Consider the following 23,341-nt stretch of genomic DNA (forward strand, 5'->3'; position numbering starts at 1 on the left):
AAACAAACATGCATTCCTGTGATGTACTCTATGACTATAACTGGAAAACAATCTAACGCTAATCTCCCTTTATCATTAAATGGCTCAGAGTTTTCCCGTTTAGCATTTGCCAGTGGGCATCAGAGTAATCTTTCATTCCTAAGGGGCTCCAAGGCAATTTGTATGCCATGAGGAAGCTGTACCCCAAACTCCAAACATGTCAAGAGATTTAGCCACCAGGCAGCAGGCGTTTCCCAACTGTGCTCCATGCTGCACAACTGAAAGGCATGCGGCAGAAAATGCTTCAAGTCTCTGGTGATGGAGAACAACTGGGGCTCCAGTGGGTGAATCGTGACTGGCAAATAATGCAAGTGGCCTGATCATCTGAGTTCCAGGTGATTCCAACAAGGTTCCAGGGTCAGAGGCAGAGGCAGAGGCAGCTCCTACCAATGTCCTGGACTGGTGAAATGGTAAGGATAAGGCCAAAGGTGTATCTCAGTGAAGGCCGAGTGTCTGTCCTGCCCCTCTACAAACTGAGGAATAAACAATGGAGAATGAAATAGAGCAACGGCAACCTCCATTTGTATAGCGCCTTGGAGTAATGAGATGGCTCAAAGACAAAATGTGTCAATGAAGTCGAGGAAAAAAAATCAAAAGCAGTCTTGTAAAAACATAAAGAATAGGAACAAGAGAAGGCTTTTCAGCTTCTCAAGACTGCTCTGCTATTCAATGAGTTCAAAGCTCAACACCATTTTCATGTCTTAAAACATCAAACATAGAACAAGGACAGTCCTGTCCTTTGATTCCTTCAAAATCCAGAAATCTATAGATCTCAGTTCCAACTTCATTCAATGCCTGAGCCTCTACAAACGTCTAGGTGCAGAACTCCAAAGATTCACCACCCTCTCTCAGTGCAGACACTTTTCATCATTTTAACCCTAAAATGCCAACGACATATTTTGTGACTGTGACCCCTAGTTCTCGTACTCTTAGTCCGGGCAAACGTTTCCCTTGCATCTAACCTGCACATGTCAATGACACCACCTCTCATTCTTCTAAACATTATGAGCAGACGCCTAGTTTGCTCGATCATTCCTCATAAGATAGAGCTGCCATCCCGGGAACTAGTCCAGTCAATCTTTGTGGCAAGGAATGAAAATGAAAGATGCCAGAAACACTCAGCAGGCAAGGTAGCATCTATGAAGACATATAGTTTAGTTTAGAGATACACGCGGAAACAGGCCTTTCGGCCCACCGAGTCTGCATCGACCAGCGATCCCCGCACATTAACACTACTCTACACAAACTAGGGACAATTTACACATACACAAAGCCAATTAACCTACAAAGCTGTGCGTCTTTGGAGTGTGGGAGGAAACCGAAGATCTCGGAAAAAACCCACGCGGTCACGGGACAACGTCCAAACTCCGTACAGACGGCGCCCGTAGTCGTGATTGAACCCGGGTCGCTGGCACTGCAAGCCCTGTAAGGCAGCAATTCTACCACTGTGCCACCGTACCAATATATGGTGTTAATATTTCAATATTTTCTGTTTTTATTTTGGATTTCTAGTATCTGCTACATTTTATTTAGATTTTTATCTTCAATCACGTGTATTTTAGAAGTGAGTTTTAAGGAGTTTAAAGAAATGAGTTTTAAGGAGTGGCTTGAAGGCAGATGGAAAAAAAGTGGATGAATGAAGGAGTTCCACGTTAATCTACAATTAGTTGCTCCACTGGTCATGATTTTTTTCTGCAACTTAATTCCCCATTCAGCTCCGTATCCCAGGCCAATAGAAATAGAACAATCTCAGTTATAAGGTCATAAAGTCATGTGATAGGAGTAGAATTAGGCCATTCGTTCCATCGTCTACACCATTCAATCATGGCTGATCTATCTCTCCCTCCTAGCCCCATTCTCCTGCCTTCTCCCCATAACCTCTGACACCTGTGCTAAGTATCAAGAATCTATCTATCTCTGCTTAAAAATATCCACTGACGTGGCCTCTACAGCCTTCTGTGGCAAAGAATTCCACAGATTCACCACCCTCTCACTCACCACCTTCTGAGCAATTTGCTCCCAGATTTCCCAAGGTTAGGGGGATGGGGCTTCCAGATTTCCATCAGCTTATGTGCGAGCAAGAGCTTCCTAACTTCAACCCTCTGTTGTTAAAGCACTGCCCCTTGGTCTGCAAGCCTCCCCAACAGTTCCCCTCATTTGGGACGTCAGTTCCTTTCTGAAGCAGTCATGCCGCTAACACTCTTGATTTAACCCATTGGCACTGGCTGTATCAACTACTTTCTGTGCTACGATGTATTGGATTGTACTGGCGCTCACGTTGGCCTAATCCACCGTTCAATTCCTATTAATCGTCTTAAGCACCACGGTTCGACAGAGCAGGAGGGAGAGCCAGATTGTGCTGGGAAGGGAGAATGAGGTGGGGGACGGGTCTACTGCAGTCCAGTGCGCAAGTACTACCCTCCCTGCGGTGAGGGGGAAGAGGGGGTGGGAGAGTTTAATTAGACCGGTCAGTCTGAGGGTTTTCCCAGCGTTTAAACCTCTTGTCACTTCAGACAAAAGGCAGTGGAATCTGTCCGCAGACCGAAACCAGGCAGTAAAGCTCGCTGGCAGGTGGCGTTCACAATGGGGAGATTTATTTATCTTAGTGGGGGAAGGGGAAGACAGGGCCAGCACAAGCAAATGTTCCAGCTGTCCCATGGAACGTAGGCCAAATATGGAGGAAGGAACTGCAGATGCTGGTCTAAACCATAGATAGACACAAAATGCTGGAGTAACTCAGAGGGACAGGCAGAAGTTCTGGAGAGAAGGAATTGGTGACGTTTCTGGTCGAGACCCTTCATCTTCAGAATGAGGTGGGGGACGGACGAGGGGCCTCGACCCAAAATGTCACCCATTTCTTCTCTCCAGAGATGCTGCCTGTCCCGCTGAGTTACTCGAGCATTTTGTGTCTATCCATGGAAGGTAGGTCTTGTCCTCATGCTTCACACAGCCTGAGCTTTGATTAAGCACTTCAGCTTAATCCACCCTCAGTGACTGGGGAACTCTCCGCAGTGAGGCTGCCTCACAGATTCACTTGCTAACCACGGCATGAATGTTGAGTATTTGACAAAACTTCAAAATTCAGTCTAAAACTAAATGCACAATGTAATAAGATTGCACCGTTCAATGCAGATTCTGGGATTCAATTCCTTTAAAAATTATTGAACTCTATTTCTCACACACACACACACCCACACACATGCTAATCTATGTAGGTTAATTGGCTGGGAAAAATGTAAAAATTGTCCCTAGTGTGTGTAGGATAGTGTTAATGTACGGGGATCACTGGGCGGCACGGACTTGGTGGGCCGAAAAGGCCTGTTTACGGCTGTATATATATGATATGATATGATATGTATTGCACTCAAGTTTTATTCCAAATCTGGCTCCCGACTGAAATAAATGAAATTTTCACTCCACTGACTGCAACGCACCCCCTCCATTTCCTGCAAACCCAGCAATGATCTCCAGCTTAGTGAGCTCATTCAGAGGGATTGCAGCATTTCCAGTTTGGGTTCAGTGGGATAGGATGACCTAGGGGCCATTCAGCCCTTCAAGCCTGCTTTCCCATTTAATCAGCTGATTCATATCTGCATTCAGTCCATCCATCCAGCCACTCACAGCCTTTGCTTAAAATACATCTATCAATTACCAATAGCGTTTGGGGCAGCACTGTGGCATAGTGGTAGAGTTACAGTGCCAGAGACCTGGGTTCGATCCTGACTACAGGTGCTGTCTGTACAATCTCCCCGTGACTGCGTACGTTTTCACTGGGTGCTCCGATTTTCTCCCACACTCCAAAGACATACAGGTTCACAGGTTGATTGGCTTCGGTAAACATTGTAAATTGTCCCTAGTGTGTAGGATAGTGTTAGTGTACGGGGATCTCTGGTTAGCCTGGACTCGGCGGGCCGAAGGGCTGTATCTCTAAACTAAACTAAGATAATTTCATACATCTGTCAAGTTCTTGAACCAACCCACACAACCCAAATCCTACCTGGACAATGGAACTCCATGGACCACTCTTGCACTACCGTGAACATGTTTATTTTTCTAATTGTGCTTTGCCTGAATGGCTTTTTTTTTTTGCAGTCTTTTTTTTCTTTCTACTGTCTTGCAGAATTAATGTGTAAGTTATACACAATTTACATATAATTTGTTTTCATGCTTGAGCCTATGCACCTGTGCTGCTGCTGCAAGCAGGATTTTCATTGTACCTGTACCTCAGTTTACTTGCTTATATGACAATAAACTCAAATCAACTTGAACAGATCAGATCCCATGTTAAGTCCCATTGTCTTGAATTCCACACTGACTGGAGAAATGCTTCATGCTTCATAACCACCTCAAAACCCCACCCCTCAACCCTTCTGTAGTTAGGTTGGCACAAGCCTAATCCACAACACTTTGCGATTTGCATCTAGACAAGATCTGCACAGCCGATTGTCCTCAAACAGGCATAAACTTAACTTTGGTGTTGCTTCCTCCACTGGCAAAATATACCTCGAGCTTTATCAATTAAATAACAACCTTTGACTGGAAGTCTGGTCAGAGGCATACTTTCAGAGGAAGAAGGAGCTGGAGAGTCAGAGAGGTTTCGGGAAGAAATCGCAGAGTTTAGGGACTTCACAGCTTGTAGGCATGGGTGCTAATGTTGTGAAGATTAAATTCAAGAGGCCCAAAAGGAAGAGATCCAAGATCTTGGCAGGCTGTGGGTGGAGGAGATTACAGAGACAGTAAGATCTCAGTTCTCATGCTTTAGCAACAAGGCAATAGGGAGGAAAACGTTCCAAGAGCACATTCTCCAGACGTTTGGAATATCACACTTTTCCAAGGAGGAGATTGACTATTCATCCCTCTTCAAGAACTCTGGTTACTTCCAGGCTTGGCTATTCTGACATTCTCCTGGACAATCTCTTGTGGTCAACTAACTCAATACTCCGCCGTCCATAATCCTACATGCACCACGTGATGTTTAATCCTGACCACTCTTGCTCCCAACAATGAAATACCTTGATTTTAGATCTTCATCTTTTGTTTTATAATACCCCATCCCCTCAATCCTTCTTTGCCTCCCTGTTCTCACTCTGATAGATTTCCAGCTTCTAGACTCCCTTCCATTTGAGGCATCCTAAGCATCTCTGAATGTACTTACCACACCATTGGCAACCTTGCCTGCAGCTTGCAGCTAAAAAGACCCAACACTGTGATTCCCTCTTAAATGCCTCAAACTCTCCAGCTACCAGCCTTCCATTAAGGTATTTCTTAAAAGCTACTTCTCTGACAAATCCTTTGATTACATGTGGTTTGTTTTGTTTTCTAACACTGTGCTTTCCTATGTTAAAATAGGCTTTCTAATCAGAAGCTGTGATTACATCTACATAAAGGCACAAGGAACTGCGGACGCTCGTTTACAAAAAAAAGACAAAGTGCTGGAGAAACTCAGTGGGTCATGCAGCATGTCTGGAAGACATGGTACAATCAACTCACCTCACTCCATAGTGCGGCACAGTGGCGCAGCGATAGAGCTACTGCTTTATAGCGCCAGAGACCTGGGTTCGATCCTGACTATGGCTGCTGTCTGTATGGAGTTTGTACGTTCTCCCCGTGACCTGCGTGGGTTTTCTTCGAGATCTTCGGTTTCCTCCCACACTCCAAAGACGTACAGGTTGTAGGTTAATTGGCTTGGTGTAAATGTAAAATTGTCCCGTGTGTGTGTGGGAGAGTGTTAATGTGCGGGGATCAGTGAGGACTTAGTGGGCCGAAGGGCCTGTTTCCGTGCTGTATCTCTAAACTAAATTAAAGTACACATCCAATTCTTCAACGATCTACCTTTTGCTTCTTCATGTACTGTGTGCTACCAGCAGATGGCAGCAGCACCCCACTTTTCCCACACTGGTCAATATTTGTATAGGATTTGCCAGTGAGAGCTGCATATTATATTTGTCCTCAAACATTACCTGAACTATTCAGCTTTCACACATAAACATTGGAATATTTGAACTACTGTCACGCTGAACGTCAAGGTACCTCCAGGCTTTTATCTCATGCTACAGCAAAAGGCTGAGAGCCTGATATTATCTTCTCCATAATGCATGATTTTTTGAACATGAGGAATACTTTTATGTAAACATTTTTGATACCTGGCTTTGCTGACATGTCAGCCTTGTAGCAACATAACAACAGTCTAAAATCAACAAACTATGATCAAACCTCATCGCAAACCTGGAATTGAAAATAGAAATAGATAGTGTCATGTTCAAAACCCACACCATTGGTAAAATGTAATGTAAGTTTGAAGAAGGATCTAGACTCAAAACAACAGCTATCCATTTTCTCCAGAGATGTTGCCTGACCCACTGAGTTACTCCACCATTTTGTGTTTATCTTTGGCTTACACCCGTGGTAAATATTAACTACCAGATTTGCCCCCCATCTCGGTTATAGCAGACAATCGGCAATAACGGACACCCCTATAGGTCCATTACAGCGAGGGTTTACTGTACTATGTGAGCCAAGCCGCTACACAGGTCACAACATTTCCACAGCGCTTGGCTGACATCACCACACTTTTGGAAGTTCCGAGGTCGTGCTGTCAAAGAGCACGTGTGATGGGACCAAACTCTGAAAGAACAGAGAACAAGGAGGAGACTGGAGAAGCCCCTGAAGGCTCTGCCATGAGGTGGTCTGGGAGAGAGCTGGTCCTCTGGGTGTCCAGGTGTTGACTCTTACTCAATGGTGCCGGACTCATTGATCAAATGCTTTGATACATAGGATTGAATGTATTATTCTACTCTAGGCACAGTCAAAGCTACAGGTGCCACAGAGGCTTGGAAATTCTAACTTGCCTCAGTGAGGTGATGAGATGGTCAATGGTGGTTTCTGTAATGAGCCCATTGCCACATCCAGCAGTGCTGGCAAAGGGGGCTCCTGAAAAGGCATTGCAGGGCCTTGAGGAAGCAGAGCTGAGAAGGTGAGGTGCTGGCCCCAAGCTTGGATGAACCAATGAGAGGAATGGGCAGAGGTTAGAAAGTAATTGGTGTTGGTTTATCATTGCACCGAAATAAAGTTAAAAAACGTTGATTTGCATGTTATCCAGGCCATACATGAGTATATCAGGCAGTGCAAAAGAGAAAATAAAGAGAGTACACAATACATAGTGTTTCAACAAAATGCAGATATTAAAATGTGCAAAAACACGGTAGATTAAATGATCAGGAGTACACATTTAGCATTTGAGGTCCACTAAATATCAGTGGGGAAAGCTGTTCTTGTATCTGATAGTACATGCTTTGCAGCTTTTAAATCCACTGCCTGGTGGGAGAGAGAAGAGAGAATGACCAGAGTGTGAGTGATCCTTGATTGTGTTGGCTGCTTTCCCAAGGCTGTGGGAAGTAGAGATGGAGTTGACTTGCATGATGGACTGGGCTGTATCCATAACTCTCTGCCATTTCTTACAGTCTTGATGCGGTATCATGCTGAGTGAGGTACATTCCAATTCAATGCTTTCTATGGTGCTTATGTAGAAATTGGTAAGAGCCATGGAGACATGCCGAATTTCCTCAACCTTCAGGAGGTGTAGGCGTTGGTGTCCTTTCTTGGCCACAGCATTAATGCGGTGGACCAGGATAAATTGTTGTTGATATTTACACCTGGGAACGCTCGACCATCTCCACTGTGGTACCATTGGTGTAGACTGGGGCATGTACTCCACCTGCTTCCTCATTTGGACCAACAACTTCATTTTGCTGATAATGAGAGAGAGCTTGTGGTCATGACACCAAGGTACGAGACTCCCCCCCTCCTTCTATCTCATCATTGTTTGATATCTAGCCCACTACATGGTGTTATCGGCAAACATAAAGGGAAGGAGAGGAGAATGTGGCCACACAGTCATGAATGTATGGGTATTAAGGGGCTGAGAATGGGGTGGGGGAGCACGTGTTGAGAACTGTCATAGACAATGATTGGTCAACTATCCTTACTAGATTCCATCTATGAGTCACGGTCAAGGATCCAGTTGCAGAGGAGCTGCTGAGTCCTATGTCCAGGAGTTTGGAGATGAGTTTGGTTGCAAATATGGCCATTGAACACCAATCTATAATCATTAAATAGGAATCTTTCATAGGTGTCTATTGGAGCATATCAGAGAGTTTGGGTGGGGATCAGAAGGTGAGGGGAGAACAACATTATAGGGTGAGATCAGTGCATGGTACCATCTCACCCACTGTCAAATGGTTGGCACGAGCCCACCCTGGTTACGATGGCCACTCCTGGGTTAATCCGACATGCTTCCTCCTGGTCCAGCCGGGTCTAATCTCCCTCACATTGCTCCAGGAATTTGGTAATATGATGAGCAACTAAAGTAGAGTCTTGTGCAGGAAAGAACTGCAGATGCTGGTTTAAATCGAAGGTAGACACAAAATGCTGGAGTAATTCAGCAGGACAGGCAGCATCTCTGGAGAGTGAATGGGTGACGTGACGTTTCGGGTTCAGACCCTTCTTCGGGCTGAGTTACTCCAGCATTTTGTGTCTACCTTCCTTTAAAGTAGAGTCATGACAGATGTACATCAGGATGATGCATCCCTGAAATGGTCATTATCCCATTGTATCAAGTCACCAGTAAACCTCCAACTGTATCGAGCCGAAATTAACAAGCCAAATTCCGGGTATTTTTTTTGTGGATGGAAGAAATCAAAGCCACTGGAAATCATATCTGCATAATCTGTCTGGATGCGTTCTAAATCGAGATTTCATCTGAAGTGACAGCGGGTTCTGATAGTGATGCCCTCCCTCTTTTCAGCACAAAATGTCAGTCTGTCAGCCATTGATGATGTTACAGCTCGAGTGGGACTCGATCCGACAACTGCATGCCTCCGAGACAGGTGCACAAGAGGCCGTGTAATCGAAGGCGACACGACCTCTCCTCCTTGCTGGCTCTTCCATGAAGCTGCTCAGTACAGGTGGAGACCAAATGAGCTGCTTGTCACCAGAATGTGACAGCATTCAGTACCGTCTGACCTTTCCGGGGCAGTACGTGTAGAATGCGTGGGGCAATGCACCCACACTATGACACTACAGCTTGGGCGGGGCTCAGTAAACTGTTGCATATTTAAGGCAGGTTTGCTGCAGGGACAGACCAACATTGGAGCCACTGCTGGAGGAACCCAAGGGTGGATAAATATCAAATCAAGGCCTAGTACTGACCCTGTCTGCCTCACAAAGGCATGGATCTGACAAACTCTCATTGCAATGACTGGAAGCAAACCAGCCGACCAAGCACCTATACATTTCACATGCACACATGTGCACTCACGCAAACACTCACGCACATGCGACATGCACACACATGTGCATGCACATGCCAACACACACACATGCACACAACCACAGAGATACACACAAACACACACACACACACAACAAAGAAAGTTTGTCTTTATGTTAAGGTCAAGAATTATTTCCTTTCTCGTTATTGATAGTTGGGAAATACACCCCGTAATCACAGATGATAAACACGCAAAAAAAGCAGTGGTTTGCTGTACTCTGTTTCTTCCTTGTCATCGTTAGAGTGGAGCAGATTCAAAACCCACAAGAGCTCTTATTGAGAAGGAGGGAGCTGATACTTCCACTGTCAGGAATGGAGAACTCCACAGGACAGGCTCATGACAACTGGCAACAGGTCCAGAGCAGGAATGAGGGCATCTTTATCCTACAAATGTGATGAGGATCTACCGTTGTCCTGAAACCGCTTCCAATCTCATGAGCTGTCAAACCGCAGTGTAATCCCCAGTCTTGGTCTACTGTTGGGAGTCTGAATCCACCACCATGGCAGTACACAGGGGTATCTCAGAGCAGGCAGCTGGATGCACTTACAAGACAGCTCTGGCAACGACCCACCGCTTCCAATCTCATGAGCTGTCAAAGCTCTTAATCTTATCAAGACCCTGAGTGCAAGACATTCACAAACTCCCAGTAACATATGGAGGCAGGGGCGAAGGTGTTATTCCTAACTCTGGGAAACAAAACAAGAGAGCTAAATATTGTAGGGAGCTTGGGGAAATCCTCGAGCCATACTCGTGCTGGTAGGAAAACCTGGGACGATATGGTGCAAGAAGGGGGTGGAAGCCTAACCTGGCCTACCATTGTGGGCCTGTGACAATGAAGGGGGTGGAAGCCTAACCTGGTCTACCATTGTGGGCCTGTGACAATGAAGGGGGTGGAAGCCTAACCTGGTCTACCATTGTGGGCCTGTGACAATGAAGAGGGTGGAAGCCTAACCTGGTCTACCATTGTGGGCCTGTGACAATGAAGGGGGTGGAAGCCTAACCTGGTCTACCATTGTGGGCCTGTGACAATGAAGGGGGTGGAAGCCTAACCTGGTCTACCATTGTGGGCCTGTGACAATGAAGGGGGTGGAAGCCTAACCTGGTCTACCATTGTGGGCCTGTGACAATGAAGGGGGTGGAAGCCTAACCTGGTCTACCATTGTGGGCCTGTGACAATGAAGGAGGCTCTTCAGTCCATCCAGTCTTTGCTGATTTTTAGATAGTCCACTTTCCCCTCTAATTTTCCCTATGATCTACCCATCCCATGTTCACAACCCCCACCCCCCCAAAGATTCTACTTCTCACCGCAGGGAAAACATGCAAACTCCACACAGACAGCAATGGAGATTGGAATTGAATCCAGGTCATTATGACTGTGAAACAGCTATACCACTGTGCTGCTCTGTAATCCCTCAACCCACGGACACTTGCTCTTAGATCCTCTTCCATTGGAGTCACCAAGCATCCCCCGGTGCCAATAATGTAAAGGCTCATCCCCTCGATATTGCTTGGCCAATAAACTCATTCATTCATTCATTCATTCAAGAGGTGGCACAACGACACAGCTGGTACAATCGTGACCTTAGGGACCAGGTCAAATCGTGACCTTAGGGACTGTACTGTCTGTGGTTTAGCATAAAATTGAGACCTGGACTATCCTCTGCAGAGGGAAATGCGGCACTATTTCAACAATCTACAGATCTCTGGCAATACTTAGCCTTCAACCAATATCATGGCCGACCACCGGACTGGCTTGGCACCGCTTGTTAGAGCTTATTATTTTCAATGCGTCTGCCATGCTTTCCACAATACAGTGCTTTTACCCATTATTGTCCACTGTAATAATAAAGTCTACGCTTCTGACAACTGGGAACAACCCGTGACTTTTCAAAATGGATGAGAAATTAATGCAATTTGGCAATGAAGACCCTCTCTATTCAGCACTAAGATGAGCTCACACAATCCCTGCATTAGGAACAACTTGGTACGTCGAGTCTGTTCTCCTGAGAGCAATGGGTGGCATTGATCTAACTGTCAGCTGCACAACTCAGGGAAGTCTCTTGGGTGACTTCCATGCATTTGCAGTCATTCTCGGAAGTTGGAGGCAACCTAAAGATCAGATGCTAATGCATCTGAGAGTCAGTGCCATCCCCTAAATCACCACAGAGCTTTCAGGGAGACTGACGCGCGAAGGAGAGGGATCAGATTCATTTCATGGACAGCTCTCAGCACAACATAAGGCACCAGGCCTAGTGTTCAAAGAGCATTTGATTGGGAACAACTAACTTGTGGCAAAAGGTGAGTGCGGATAAAATGCTTTAATTATTTTAAATCATTTTAATGCTCTTAATTACTTGTTGATGTTTTGGGGCAACTAGGAGTGTTATTTGGTTTATTTTTAAAAGTTAATTAAATCTACTTGAAAAGATTTTAAATGTTTCTGTCAAAGATATTTAGAGGTTGGCAAAAAGCCTTTGGCGGAGCGAGCTGTCAAAGGCTGCCAATACGTTCTAGGGGAGGAGCCTCAAAAAAGCCGTCTGAGGTATGTTTGCCAGCTGTAACAGTTCCACAAACCAAATCTGTGCAAACCTCCTGATAAAGTATCCCCTTTGCCCAATCTTTACCCAGCGACTCTCAATATCATCCTGGTCTCTCTTTCTCTCTAGATTTCTGTCCCATGTGGACAGTTATATGGGTAGGAAAAGTTTAGAGGGATATGGGCCAAACACGGACAAATGGGATAGGGGATCTTGCTCGGCAGGGAGAAGTTGGGCCAAAGGGCCTGCTTCTGTGCTGTATGACTTTTTGTGGAATGTTCCAAGGTGGGAGAATGACCATGCAGCTTTAATATGATTTATGACTGTTACATCAGCAAATATAAAATCAGCATTGCTTTCTCTGTTAGCACCCGTACCACCCAAGTCAAAGACCCACAGAATTGTTCCCTATTGTTATATCTTGTTCAGAAGCAGCCAAGCTCCAAAAGGTCGGCACAGTGGCGCAGCGGGAGAGTTGCTGCCTCACAGCGCCAGAGACCCAGGTTCGATCCTGACCACGGGTGCCAAACTGTACAGATTTTGTACATTCTCCTTGTGACCGCGTGGGGTTTCTCCAGGTGCTCCAGTTTCCTCCCACACTCCAAAGACATAGTGGTTTGTAGGTTAATTGTCTTCGGTAAGTTGTAAGATTTGTGCTAGTGTGTGTAGGTTAGTGTACATGGTGATCGCTGATCGGTGCAGATTCGGTCGGCCGAAGCTTGTTTCTGCGCTGTATCTCTAAAGTCTAGTCATTGTGCCTTATCGCACAGAAACAGACCGTTCAACCCCCTGACCATGACGGACACTAGCACCAATTACACTAATCCTATTTTATTTTACCCACCTTCATCCGTCTGTTAAAACAGCGCTAAACTAGTTCAGTTTACTTTATTGCCATGTGTACCAAGGTACAGTGAAAAGACAACACATGATTACAATTCACAGTGTACAGATACGGAGTTAACCAGTGCTCCTGTATAAAGTTGCCATCTAATAGTGGATGGCAACATGCTTGAACAGTTTTATGCTTTACTCCCACTATAACATACACACAGCCCCACTCTATTGTATCCAAACACACTTCACTTATGTCTATTTAACCCTGCTCTAGCCTGACTCAGATAGGCTCTGGCCTTGGATGACCCCTGATTTATCCTACCAACAGTTATCGCCTTGCTGCTATCCTACAATTTTCATCAATGTCTCAATAAAAAAAATCCATTATCAAAATCACATAAACAGTTTTCTCTTAAACCACCCACACTCCATAATACATCTTTTGCTTGAAGTGCTCTGTTAAGAGATGACTGTTGGGGGGAGGTTGTGCTTTAGTGGGGAGTATTCCTGCCTTCACAGCACAAGATATGAGGACCGGCTCCCGTAGCAATGAACAAAACCTAGGTTGACCCTCCATCGCCGAGCACTCATGTTCGGTCCGCCAAGGCCCACTGGATCTCCTGGCTGCGAACCATTTTAACCTCTTCACATTCCTATATTGACCTTTCTGTCAATCTATCTCACCCCCCATCATAATCAGTCTGAAGAAGGGTCCTGTCACCAATCCATGTTCTCCAGATATGCTGCCTGACCCGCTGAGTTGCTCCAGCTCTTTGTCTTTTTCAGTTGCATGGAAGTGCTGCCTTTCAAGGTGAGGTGTTAAGCTGAGACCGGTTGACGCCATGTGTCACTGTTACACATTGTAAGGCACTGTTTTGAAGAAGATTGGAGCTATCCCCAAGGATCCTTGTCATTATTTACCTTGCACTCAGCATCAAAACAACAGATTTTCTGTTCGCTAACATTTTGTTGTCAAAGTGAGCTTCCTCCATCAAAAGTAGTGCCTTGTTTCCATTGCCTGCTTATCAAAAAGTACCCCTTGAGGAATAACACACATTGAGTGAGGTGGCCCTATAAATGTGAGACTTTCTTCTCCAAGTGCTTTCTGCTGTTGTATCAATCAAGAAACAATACTTTAAATATGATTCAGCTTGCACAGTTTCACCCACTTACCTCCACGAATATGAAGCAGGGAATGATAGAGTAACTCCTCTGAATATTGCTCACTTCCGTTGCCATTCTGATGCATCGGATTGCTTTTGGAAGAGGAATAAACTTCAGAATGTTTCACACCTGGAAATTAAATAATTCCACTTTAACCACAGACATCCTTCAATTTAATTAATTTTACTCCAGGTTAGTGCTCCCTGTACTAAACCAAAGAGAAAATATTCTGCAGTTGTGGACACATTGAGTCGTACAGTATGAAAATGGGCCACCATGCCCATGCCCATCATAAAGCCCCATCTATGATCATCCCTTGGTCCTTTGGCTTCTGTGGTTTAGCAGTTCAAGTGCTCATGGAGTTGTTTCTTCAATGTTGTGGGAGCATCTGTCTCTAACACTTGCCCACTGAGTGCAATTCAGGTTCCAACCATCCTCTGAGTAGAAGAGTTATTCCTTAAATCCTCTCATCACCCTACCCTGTGTCCTCTAACTTTAGACATCTGTGCTCAGGGGGAAATGTTTCTTACTATCTACCCTTTCTGTGCCTGTTGTAATTTCTATATCACATTCATGTTTTATCCTCGGCCTCTTCCCTTCATGAAAAATCCGTGCCATCCAGTGTAAGGAACCTGCAACTTTCTTTGGCATCAAGTCTCTAGGACAGAAACAAGCCACATCCCTCCGCTATTCTATCCCACACTTATACTCCATGTGCCCCCCCACTATCTCTTATCATCTAATCTCGTCAACATAAGTTTCAAATCCATTCTCGCTCATATGTTTACTGGTCTTGCATTAGGATACAGCTTTGGCAAATAACAAAAGTATTAGTGGAGCAAATGCTCCAAAGAGCTGAGGAACAGGATTACAAGTAATCAAAGAGTGTGGATGACCAAAAACTTGGCACCTGAAGGCAGAGGTACCAAGGATAGAATGGTTAAAATCAGAGAGGCATAAAGATAGACACAAAATACTGGAATAGCTCTGATGGTCAGGCAGCATCTCTGGAGAAAAGGAATAGGTGACATTTCGGGTCAGAACCCTTGTCTAACGAAGGGTTCCCACCCAAAACATCACCTCTTCCTTTTCTCCTGAGATGCTGCCTGACCTGGTGAGTTTCTCCAGTATTTTGTGTCTTTCTTCGGTATAAACCAGCATCGGCAGTTCCTTCCTTAACAGAGAGGTGTAAGAGTTCAGAGCTGGAGAAGTGCACAGATCTTAAAGGGTCATGAAATGTTTTACGGAGAATGTAAAACCATGAAAGGATTTCAAAATGTTGGTGAGAATTTTTAAATCAAGGGTTTTCTGAATAAGAAGCCAGACCGGGTACGTGGACTGACAGGATGTAGTGTAAGTCAGGGTGAAGGCCAGAGAGGTTTGAATGGTCCAAGTATAGAGGGAAGGAGGGCAATAGACAATAGGTGCAGGAGGAGGCCATTCAGCCCTTCGAGCCAGCACCGCCATTCAATGTGATCATGACTGATCATTCTCACTCAGTACCCCGTTCCTGCCTTCTCCCCATACCCCCTGACTCCACTATCCTTAAGAGCTCTATCTAGCTCTCTCTTGAATGCATTCAGAGAACTGGCTCCACTGCCTTCTGAGGCAGAGAATTCCACAGATTCACAACTCTCTGACTGAAAAAGTTTTTCATCTCAGTTCTAAATGGCCTACCCCTTATTCTTAAGTGGCCTCTTGTTCTGGACTCCCCCAACATTGGGAACATGTTTCCTGCCTCTAACATGTCCAACCCCTTAATAATCTTATATGTTTCGATAAGATCTCCCCTCATCCTTCTCAGTCATGGATGCTCTGGAACCACCAAGTCTAGAAGGACCAAGGTTTCCAATAGGAGCTGAGCTGATACCGGACCAGAGTTTGGGATGTTGCAGAGGTGCGAATGGTGCCAACAGATGGTCAAAATCTAGTCATGAGGTCAAATAGAACATTAAAATTGCAAGCCCGGACTTCATTTATAAGCAAAGATGCTTTATTTAATGTTACTTTGGTTTTCAAGTTCTTTCAAAGATAAATTAGCTTATATTTCAAAATTGCAAAAGAACTGTGAGATCCAAGAGTCATTCAGCACATGATTGGGCCTTTCTGCTTACAATGTCCAGAGTTTTAGCCCATCTACACAAATCCCATTTGCCTGCAATACAACCATATTTTTCTATGGCTTGCCTCGTCAAGTGCCTATCTAAATACCTCTTGAGCATAATAGAAATATCTTTGAAATTAAAACCTAAGGCATATTTGCAAACATTTGTCTTTGATTAGAATTAACCTATAAAATAAGATTTTAAAAGTTTCTCATGAATCAGCTGTGTCTGCCATACTTGTATGGGGATAATAACATGGCATTCTTTTTTTTTAGGTGAAAAGAAGACACAAAGTGTTGGAGTAACTCAGCAGGTCGGGCAGAATCTCTGGGGACCATGTATGTATAGGCTATGTTTCAGGTCGAGACCCTTCTTCAGAATCAGAAGGGTCACGACCCAAAAAGTCACCTGTCCATGTTCTCCAGAGATGATGGCTGACCTGCTGAGTTACTCCAGCACTTTGTGTCCTGTGTATTAACCAGCATCTGCAGCTCTTTGTTTCTGGATTTTTAAGGGGTCAGGATCTAATTGAAAATCCCAGTACATGAATAAATGCCATATTTTTTTAAATTCTTTTAAGAGAAAAAAGGGACTGAACTGAAGAAGGTATATTATCATGGTGTTGCTTGTTAACGCATTATGCATCAAATGGGAGAGCAAGAATGCTTCATTAATGAAAAGCAGGTGATTGACTGTATTTTCCCCATAATTGCGATCCTCTAACAGACAGCTCGCATATGCTTTACAAGCTGTGTCCTTGACTTTCCATTAGCAATGCATTTATTATAGGAAACGCAGACTCGGTTACTCCGGCAATGCGAATTATCCCACACGTTTCCTGAAATCTCACAAAGCCTAAAATTAACGTTGGATTAAAGATCATAAATTCAGCTATTTTGTAATCAGGTCTGCGAGTCCACTGAATTTACAAAACAGGGGAATGAACTAGCTTCTCGTTTTCACCCTGCAAACAGCTAACAATGGCTTGTTTCCTTTATCATCGTTACTTTTTTTTTCATGTCTTTCATTCATTGTTCTTTATTTCCCCACGTCACCGTCTATATCTCTCCTTCCCCTAATCCCTAACCAGTCTGAAGAAGGTTGTCGACCCCGAAACGTCACCCATTCCTTCTCTCCAGAGATGTTGCCTGACCCACTGAGTTACTCCAGCTTTTTGTGTCTACCTTCTAATGTTGTGCCCCGCTGGTACAGACACCGTGAGCCCAGCGAGCATCGACAAAGTAAATCGCAAACAGTTAGAACAGAATAAAAAACATGATGGAGCCTGAGATGGGATTTCGTAACACGTGATTCATTTGAGCGGACTCTCGGCAGACAATGGTGGCTCAACTATTGTCTCCTGATACTAATACTGGTGTTAAAACTACAGGCTCCAACCGGACTTTAATAGAACAAACTTATGGATTTCATAGCTTCAGTAAATAAACGCATATGTTGTGAAGTTTTAAAATGCGTTTCTCTAAAAGGCACTTTTTAAATTTCGAAACAAAGAACTACAGATGCTGGTTAATACACAAAAAGACACAAATTGCTAGAGTAACTCAGCAGGTCAGGGGGCATCTGTTCCCTGAGTAGGTAACGTCTCGGATCGAGACCAAACTTCACCTATCCTTGCTCCCCAGAGATGCAGCTTGACGTGCCGAGTTACTCCAGCATTTCGTGTCCTTTTGTGATATTTTACTTATTGTCTAACGGCATCCCTATATACCGATTGAGAAAGTCATCGAAATGCCCACGGGGGGGGGGGGGCATTAAATAAATTGATTATTGGGGCAGGCGTGCATGGAAGGGTGCAAGGGTGATGGCAAATGCAAATCGATCACACCCAGACACAAAGTGCTGGAGTAACTCACATACAATCCCATGATGAACACTTTAATTAATGCTAACATTTCTTCTTCCAACGGCGGGGTCACAGAGAGGTAAGTATTTAATGAAGAGAGTTTCATTTTCCTTGATATAGCCAAAGGGGAGAGGGTGAATATAAAACCTCTCTGGTGACACACACACACACACACATCTTTGAATTAAAGGAGCCCGGCTCACTCAAGGATGAGTCAATGAATGGATGGGTTAGCTCTGCTCTCGATAACTCGTGTAAAGTTCAGAGTCCGGTCTCTTCGGCCAAGTCAAACTACACACAGTTGTGATATGTGCAGGAAGGAACTGCAGATGCTGGTTTAAAAAAAGCTCAGCGGGACAGGCAGCATCTCTGGAGCGAAGGAATGGGTGAGGTTTCGGGTCGAGACTAGAGACCCTTGTGATATGGTCCTTGTCCATTCCTATTCTCATTCAGAAGGAGTGGGTAGTGCCGAGGTTATCACGTTGCCGCACAGGAGAGTTGTTAGCTGCTTACTATTCCGCTGCAGATCCCATCTGCTCTACTGCTGTGTGACCGGGCGATAAATAACGCCGTCAGATATATTTCAAAGGAAAAAAAGAAATGAAGTTCCCCTCATAGCTTTGCCAATGTGACCCTTGAAGGAGTTAACTGCTCCCCTTTAACGAAAGGGGGGTGGTGTAGTGTGCCTTGCAACCATAGCTTGTCATTGAACTAAAGCTCAGCGCTTTACGGGAATGGTCCATGGCCAAACAATGCATCGACCAGGGGCGAGAGAGGTGGGGTGGGGGGATAGCTAGATAGATGTCTGCACATATCACAACCATTCTCAATATCGCCTGGAACCCACACAATACCACCAACAACACCCAGCTGCCCTCAATCGAGGAAATAAAATGGTACAGCTCAAAATTTGTGGTGTTTTTTTTGCAAATGTTAAAACAATGTTCTCAGGCAGAACACAAGGTGCACACTCTCGCTGTTGGGATCCAGAACCAATCGTCGTGACAAACCCGGTGCGAATATTATAAGAAAATAACTGCAGATGCTGGTACAAATCGAAGGTATTTATTTCACAAAATGCTGGAGTAACTCAGCGGGTCGGGCAGCATCTCGGGAGAGAAGGAATGGGCGACGTTTCGGGTCGAGACCCTCCTTCAGAGATGCTGCCTGACCTGACCTGCTGAGTTACTCCAGCATTTTGTGGATAAATACCTCCGGTGCAAATATTAAACGTGCTTGACACCACGCTCTCGGATCAGCCAAACAATTTTGACCGCTCGTCACCGCAGACACTTGAGGTCCGGGGAGCGGAGAGTGTTTCTGCTGGGAAATCTGGCCGCGTTTTTAGAATCTCCTCCGGTCGTTTCTAAACAAAAGGAGCGACGGTCGGAGAGAGGAGAGAGAGGCAGTGAGCTGAGCTGGGCTGAGCTGAGCTGATTTCTTACCTGTGCCACACTCTGCCAAGCTGGTGCCGTGCCCAGCGCTGCCCAGCGCACCATCAGGGGCAAGGAGAATACCAGGGTTATGTGTCTACTCCCCCACACCAACACACCCTCGCTTTCTCATCACCCACCCTCCCTCACAGCCAGCCAGCCAGCCAGCAAAGGCACCATCCGACAGAACTGCCCCCTCTCTCTCACTGCCCCTCCTTGCCATGCACGTCTCACTTCCTGTAGGGGAGGCGGGATCAGCAGCCAACTCGAAGAAGTTGCTTAAAACAGAACCTGCTCTCTCTCTCTCTCTCTCTCTCACACACGATTACAAACACGAGTTGGGAGACAGTCTAGAGAGTCTGGTCCGGGAAATAGCCCCTGATCATCCCCCTTGTCAATTAGCCGAGTGCTGTACTCATTGCAACCGCGGTGTCAGCTGCAAATTGTATCTATTCCTTTCCTTCGAAAAAGGACCTTGCTTGATATTTTCTTCCTAAACGCTTTGGAATTATAATCAATCATTTTGCTGCCTCTGATTTTTCTGCAATCTATTCAGAACAATTATGGTCACATAAACCACATGAAAGATGCATTTCTCCGGGTGGTAAGTAATTCATCTAGGTTGGAGAAAAAAATGGACATAGACTTTTCTCGATCAGTTCTGCGGTTTAATTAAATCCTGACTGATCTGCGACCTAACTCAATTTAGACACCGTTGCTAAGAACAGCGGATACCATTCTGCCCTTCTAATAACATCCATTCAATCTATGCCTCAACATTATCCACCACACCGCAGCCATAAATCTGGTATTATACTGGAGAAGCATCTGTAAAGAGAAGACGAGTTAGCATTTTGGGTCCATTGTGCAAACGTCACCAATGGGAAAATATACTGTCAAAGTAAGGGGAAAATGTAGTAAGGTTTTGTTCATCTCACCGCGGGTTGGAGTTATTGTCCCTTTGCAAGTCGAACTGTCGTTGTGTATTAAATAGCAAGGAGTGGGGGCTGGAGACGGCAGGGTCAGAGCTCCAGGGCAGCTGGACCTGGAAAGAGTTGCCAGCAGATGTGAGAACTCACTAGATGAAACATGATGGGGAGCGGGGTGAATCCATGTGACACGAGAGAGAGAGAGAGAGAGAGAGAGAGAGAGAGAGAGAGAAGAGAGGAGAGAGGGAGGGAGAGAGAGAGAGAGAGAGAGAGAGAGAGAGAGAGAGAGAGAGAGAGAGAGAGAGAGAGAGCAGAGATTAAAATGGAGATAGAAGAGAGTGTTTTTTAAAATATAAAAGTTGAAATGAAAAACTCCTCCACATTTAGGATGGAGATTCTGCTACTGTTGCTTTCCCAGGGCTGAACGTTTCAGCGATGGAGCAGCCTTGACATCAACAGGCTTCTTCTCTCCTCGAAGACCAACCAGAACTGTTGGCACTTTAATCCATGGTTACAATCCGAATCTGGCAAATTCATGCCACTCCTGTGGAGGATGAGGGCCGACCACTTTATATGTAGAATGATCCGCACATGGTCAGAATATTAAGCCCAAATAGCCCATTATCTGTCTGAGCCCCCCCTTTCATCCATTATTGTATAACCCTAACAATGTCCTACTCCTTTCACCTTCAAATGCTCGTTACACTTTGTGTGGGAAGGAACCGCAGATGCTGGTTTACAACGAAGATAAACACAAAAATGCTGGAGTAACTCAGTGGGTTAGGCAGCATCTCTGCGGAAAAGGAATGGGTGACGGTTCAGGTTGAGACCCTTCTTCAGACCCAATATAGTCTGAAGAAGTTGGCTCGACCCGAACCATCACCTATTCCTTTTCTGCAGAGATGCTGCCTAACCCACTGAGTTACTCCAGCATTTTGTGTCTATGCTCGTTATACTTTGTTTTTGTGAGTCCAAGACAGAGTATTAGTTGCAATTCATGAGACATCTCTTCCTCCTGACCTTTAGCCAGTAGCAACAGCAGGTGCTGTGTTCTCACTGTTAAAGTACAACAGTTTCTCCAGCATTAACTTGCAACTCATTGCATTGCATTGCAGGCCAGTGACTAGGAGGCCTTGGGTTTGAGTCCCACCAAAGACTTGAGCGCAAGATTGTCCAACGGAGGTGCCCAGCAGTCTAAGGTGCAGCCTTTTACAAGAAATGTCAATGTGAGGCCCTGTTCTCTCTCCTGTTCTCTCTCCTGTATCCTGGCTAACAATCGCCCTTTAAAGAACAAATAACTTGATCATTGCCAAGTTACCACTGAGAGGACATCAACCTGAAATGTTGACTCTGCATCTCTCTCCACAGATGCTGCCCGACATGCTGGCTAACCCAGCATTGTTTCCTTAATTTCAGATTTCCATCATCTGCAGTATTGTGCATTTCCCTTATCTCATTACTGCTCATTTCAACTTTACAGGTTTTTGTGTTTCAAGAATGCCTACACTTCACAAAGAGCTGAATTGTGAAACACTTCACGCTGGCTTGAGGATTTGAAAGACACAATGGAAATTTGTGTCTTTTTAGAGATGTTGGTCCATCTGCTATGTCTTTCTAACATTTCCTGTTTTCAGTCCAGATAAGTAGAGAGGACAGTTACCAATTCCCTCTTCATGCATGATTCCCTTAATGGTGTTTATCTCCCACAGTCAATCAGATTGCCAAATTCTCTCCAATCAGTTTAGTTCAGAGATACAGCATGGAAATAGACCTTTCGGCCCACCAAGTCCACACTGACTATCGATCACCCGCTCACATTAGTTCAATGTTATCGCACTTTCACATCCATTCGCTGAACATTAGGGGCAATTTCCAGAGGTCAATTAATCTACAAACTCGCACATCTCTGAGATGTGGGAGGAAACCAGAGTGACGGAAGAAACCCATGTTATCACAGGGACAACATGCACACTCCACACAGAGAGCGCCCGAGGTCAGGATTGAACCTGAATCTCTGGCACTGTGAGGCCACAACTCTACCAGCCGTGCCACTGTGGTCGGTGTGAGGTGCCACTTTCTACTGGCCTGGAGTACAGGCAGACGTACGCCGCCTCTAATCGTTCACACACCTCATTGTCTTTTGGGATGGTGGGTCAGGTAGATCCATAGTCCCTGGACTTCATGAAGCTCCATCTAGTGGGCGAGAATGAATTTGCAGCAAGTGTCTCTGGGGAGGGAACATCTAGGTGCAAGATATGATGGCGAAGAACTTGTGTCATAATCAGAAAACTTAGCACATTGCAAAATGTATCCCCTTTCGGGAGTGCTGTATTGTATTGGCAGGGGTATACAGACTGCCTCTGAAATTAATTCCATTGAACCCAATAGAATCGAATTTCAGAGTCGAGTACAGTGGACTGCTGCTACAATGGAACGCTTTCAGTAATAATAAACAGAAAGCAATTGCAGAAATACAGCTTTGTTTAGCTTTGTTTTTATCTTAGTCTTTCCTCATGTTTTTAAGGGCAGCTTCAGCAAGCAAACAAGGTCAAGCCTGTAACTTTATTCTGTGTCCCACCGAGATGAATGATGCCTCATAAGTTACCTGCATTGTGACAGGTTGCTCACAAAACAAATAAAGGATGCAGGATTTTATCACCTGTCCACACTGTTATCGGAATAGCACACTCTGTGGTGCAGTACCGGGGATATATCACCCATGAAAGGGGGAAAGGAATGAAGAACCAGACATGTGTTGTTCAAAGTTTAGATAATTCCGAGCACTGAACTGTAGCAGATCCAAGGGAGGAAAATTTGGAAGCTACCACGGAAATGGATTGTCAAAGGCATGTTGGAAAATGGACTGTTGGAGACATGTTGGACTCAGTGAAATAAGATGCCATGGAAGAATTTAATTTATGGCTATACATGTAAAGTTCCTGTACATATCTGTTTTGTAAATAAAGGGGGATGTTATGGGAATAGTGCGCTCTGGCGCAGTACCGAGGATATAATACCCATGAGGCAGTAGCCAAGGAGTTCCTGAATTAAAATGGCTGAACCCAAGACTCGAGTGTAAAGCCTCTGTTAATTAGTTGTGTAGC

General features: G+C 45.0%; 1 protein-coding gene across 11 annotated transcripts in view; it reads right to left on the reverse strand.

Annotated features, from left to right (window-relative positions):
• The window catches only part of plppr1 (phospholipid phosphatase related 1), a 78,110-nt gene extending 58,582 nt beyond the window's left edge, over positions 1-19,528 (reverse strand). For 6 of the 11 annotated variants that reach the window (XR_013547118.1, XM_078396884.1, XM_078396889.1 and 3 more), the window contains exons 1-2: positions 19,321-19,528; positions 13,916-14,035 (exon numbers count right to left, since the gene is read on the reverse strand). Coding sequence is in view for 10 of the 11 variants with exons in the window: in XM_078396884.1 (XP_078253010.1) it covers positions 13,916-13,981 (66 nt within the window). In the remaining variant the exon portion in view is untranslated. The remainder of the gene's footprint in view (positions 1-13,915; positions 14,036-19,320) is intronic. The other 5 variants (XM_078396885.1, XM_078396888.1, XM_078396881.1 and 2 more) reach the window with 3 other exon arrangements.
• Between the last annotated feature and the right edge of the window lie 3,813 nt (positions 19,529-23,341).

The sequence above is a fragment of the Rhinoraja longicauda genome, chromosome 3, assembly GCF_053455715.1.
Source record: "Rhinoraja longicauda isolate Sanriku21f chromosome 3, sRhiLon1.1, whole genome shotgun sequence".
Classification (NCBI taxonomy): domain Eukaryota; kingdom Metazoa; phylum Chordata; class Chondrichthyes; order Rajiformes; family Arhynchobatidae; genus Rhinoraja; species Rhinoraja longicauda.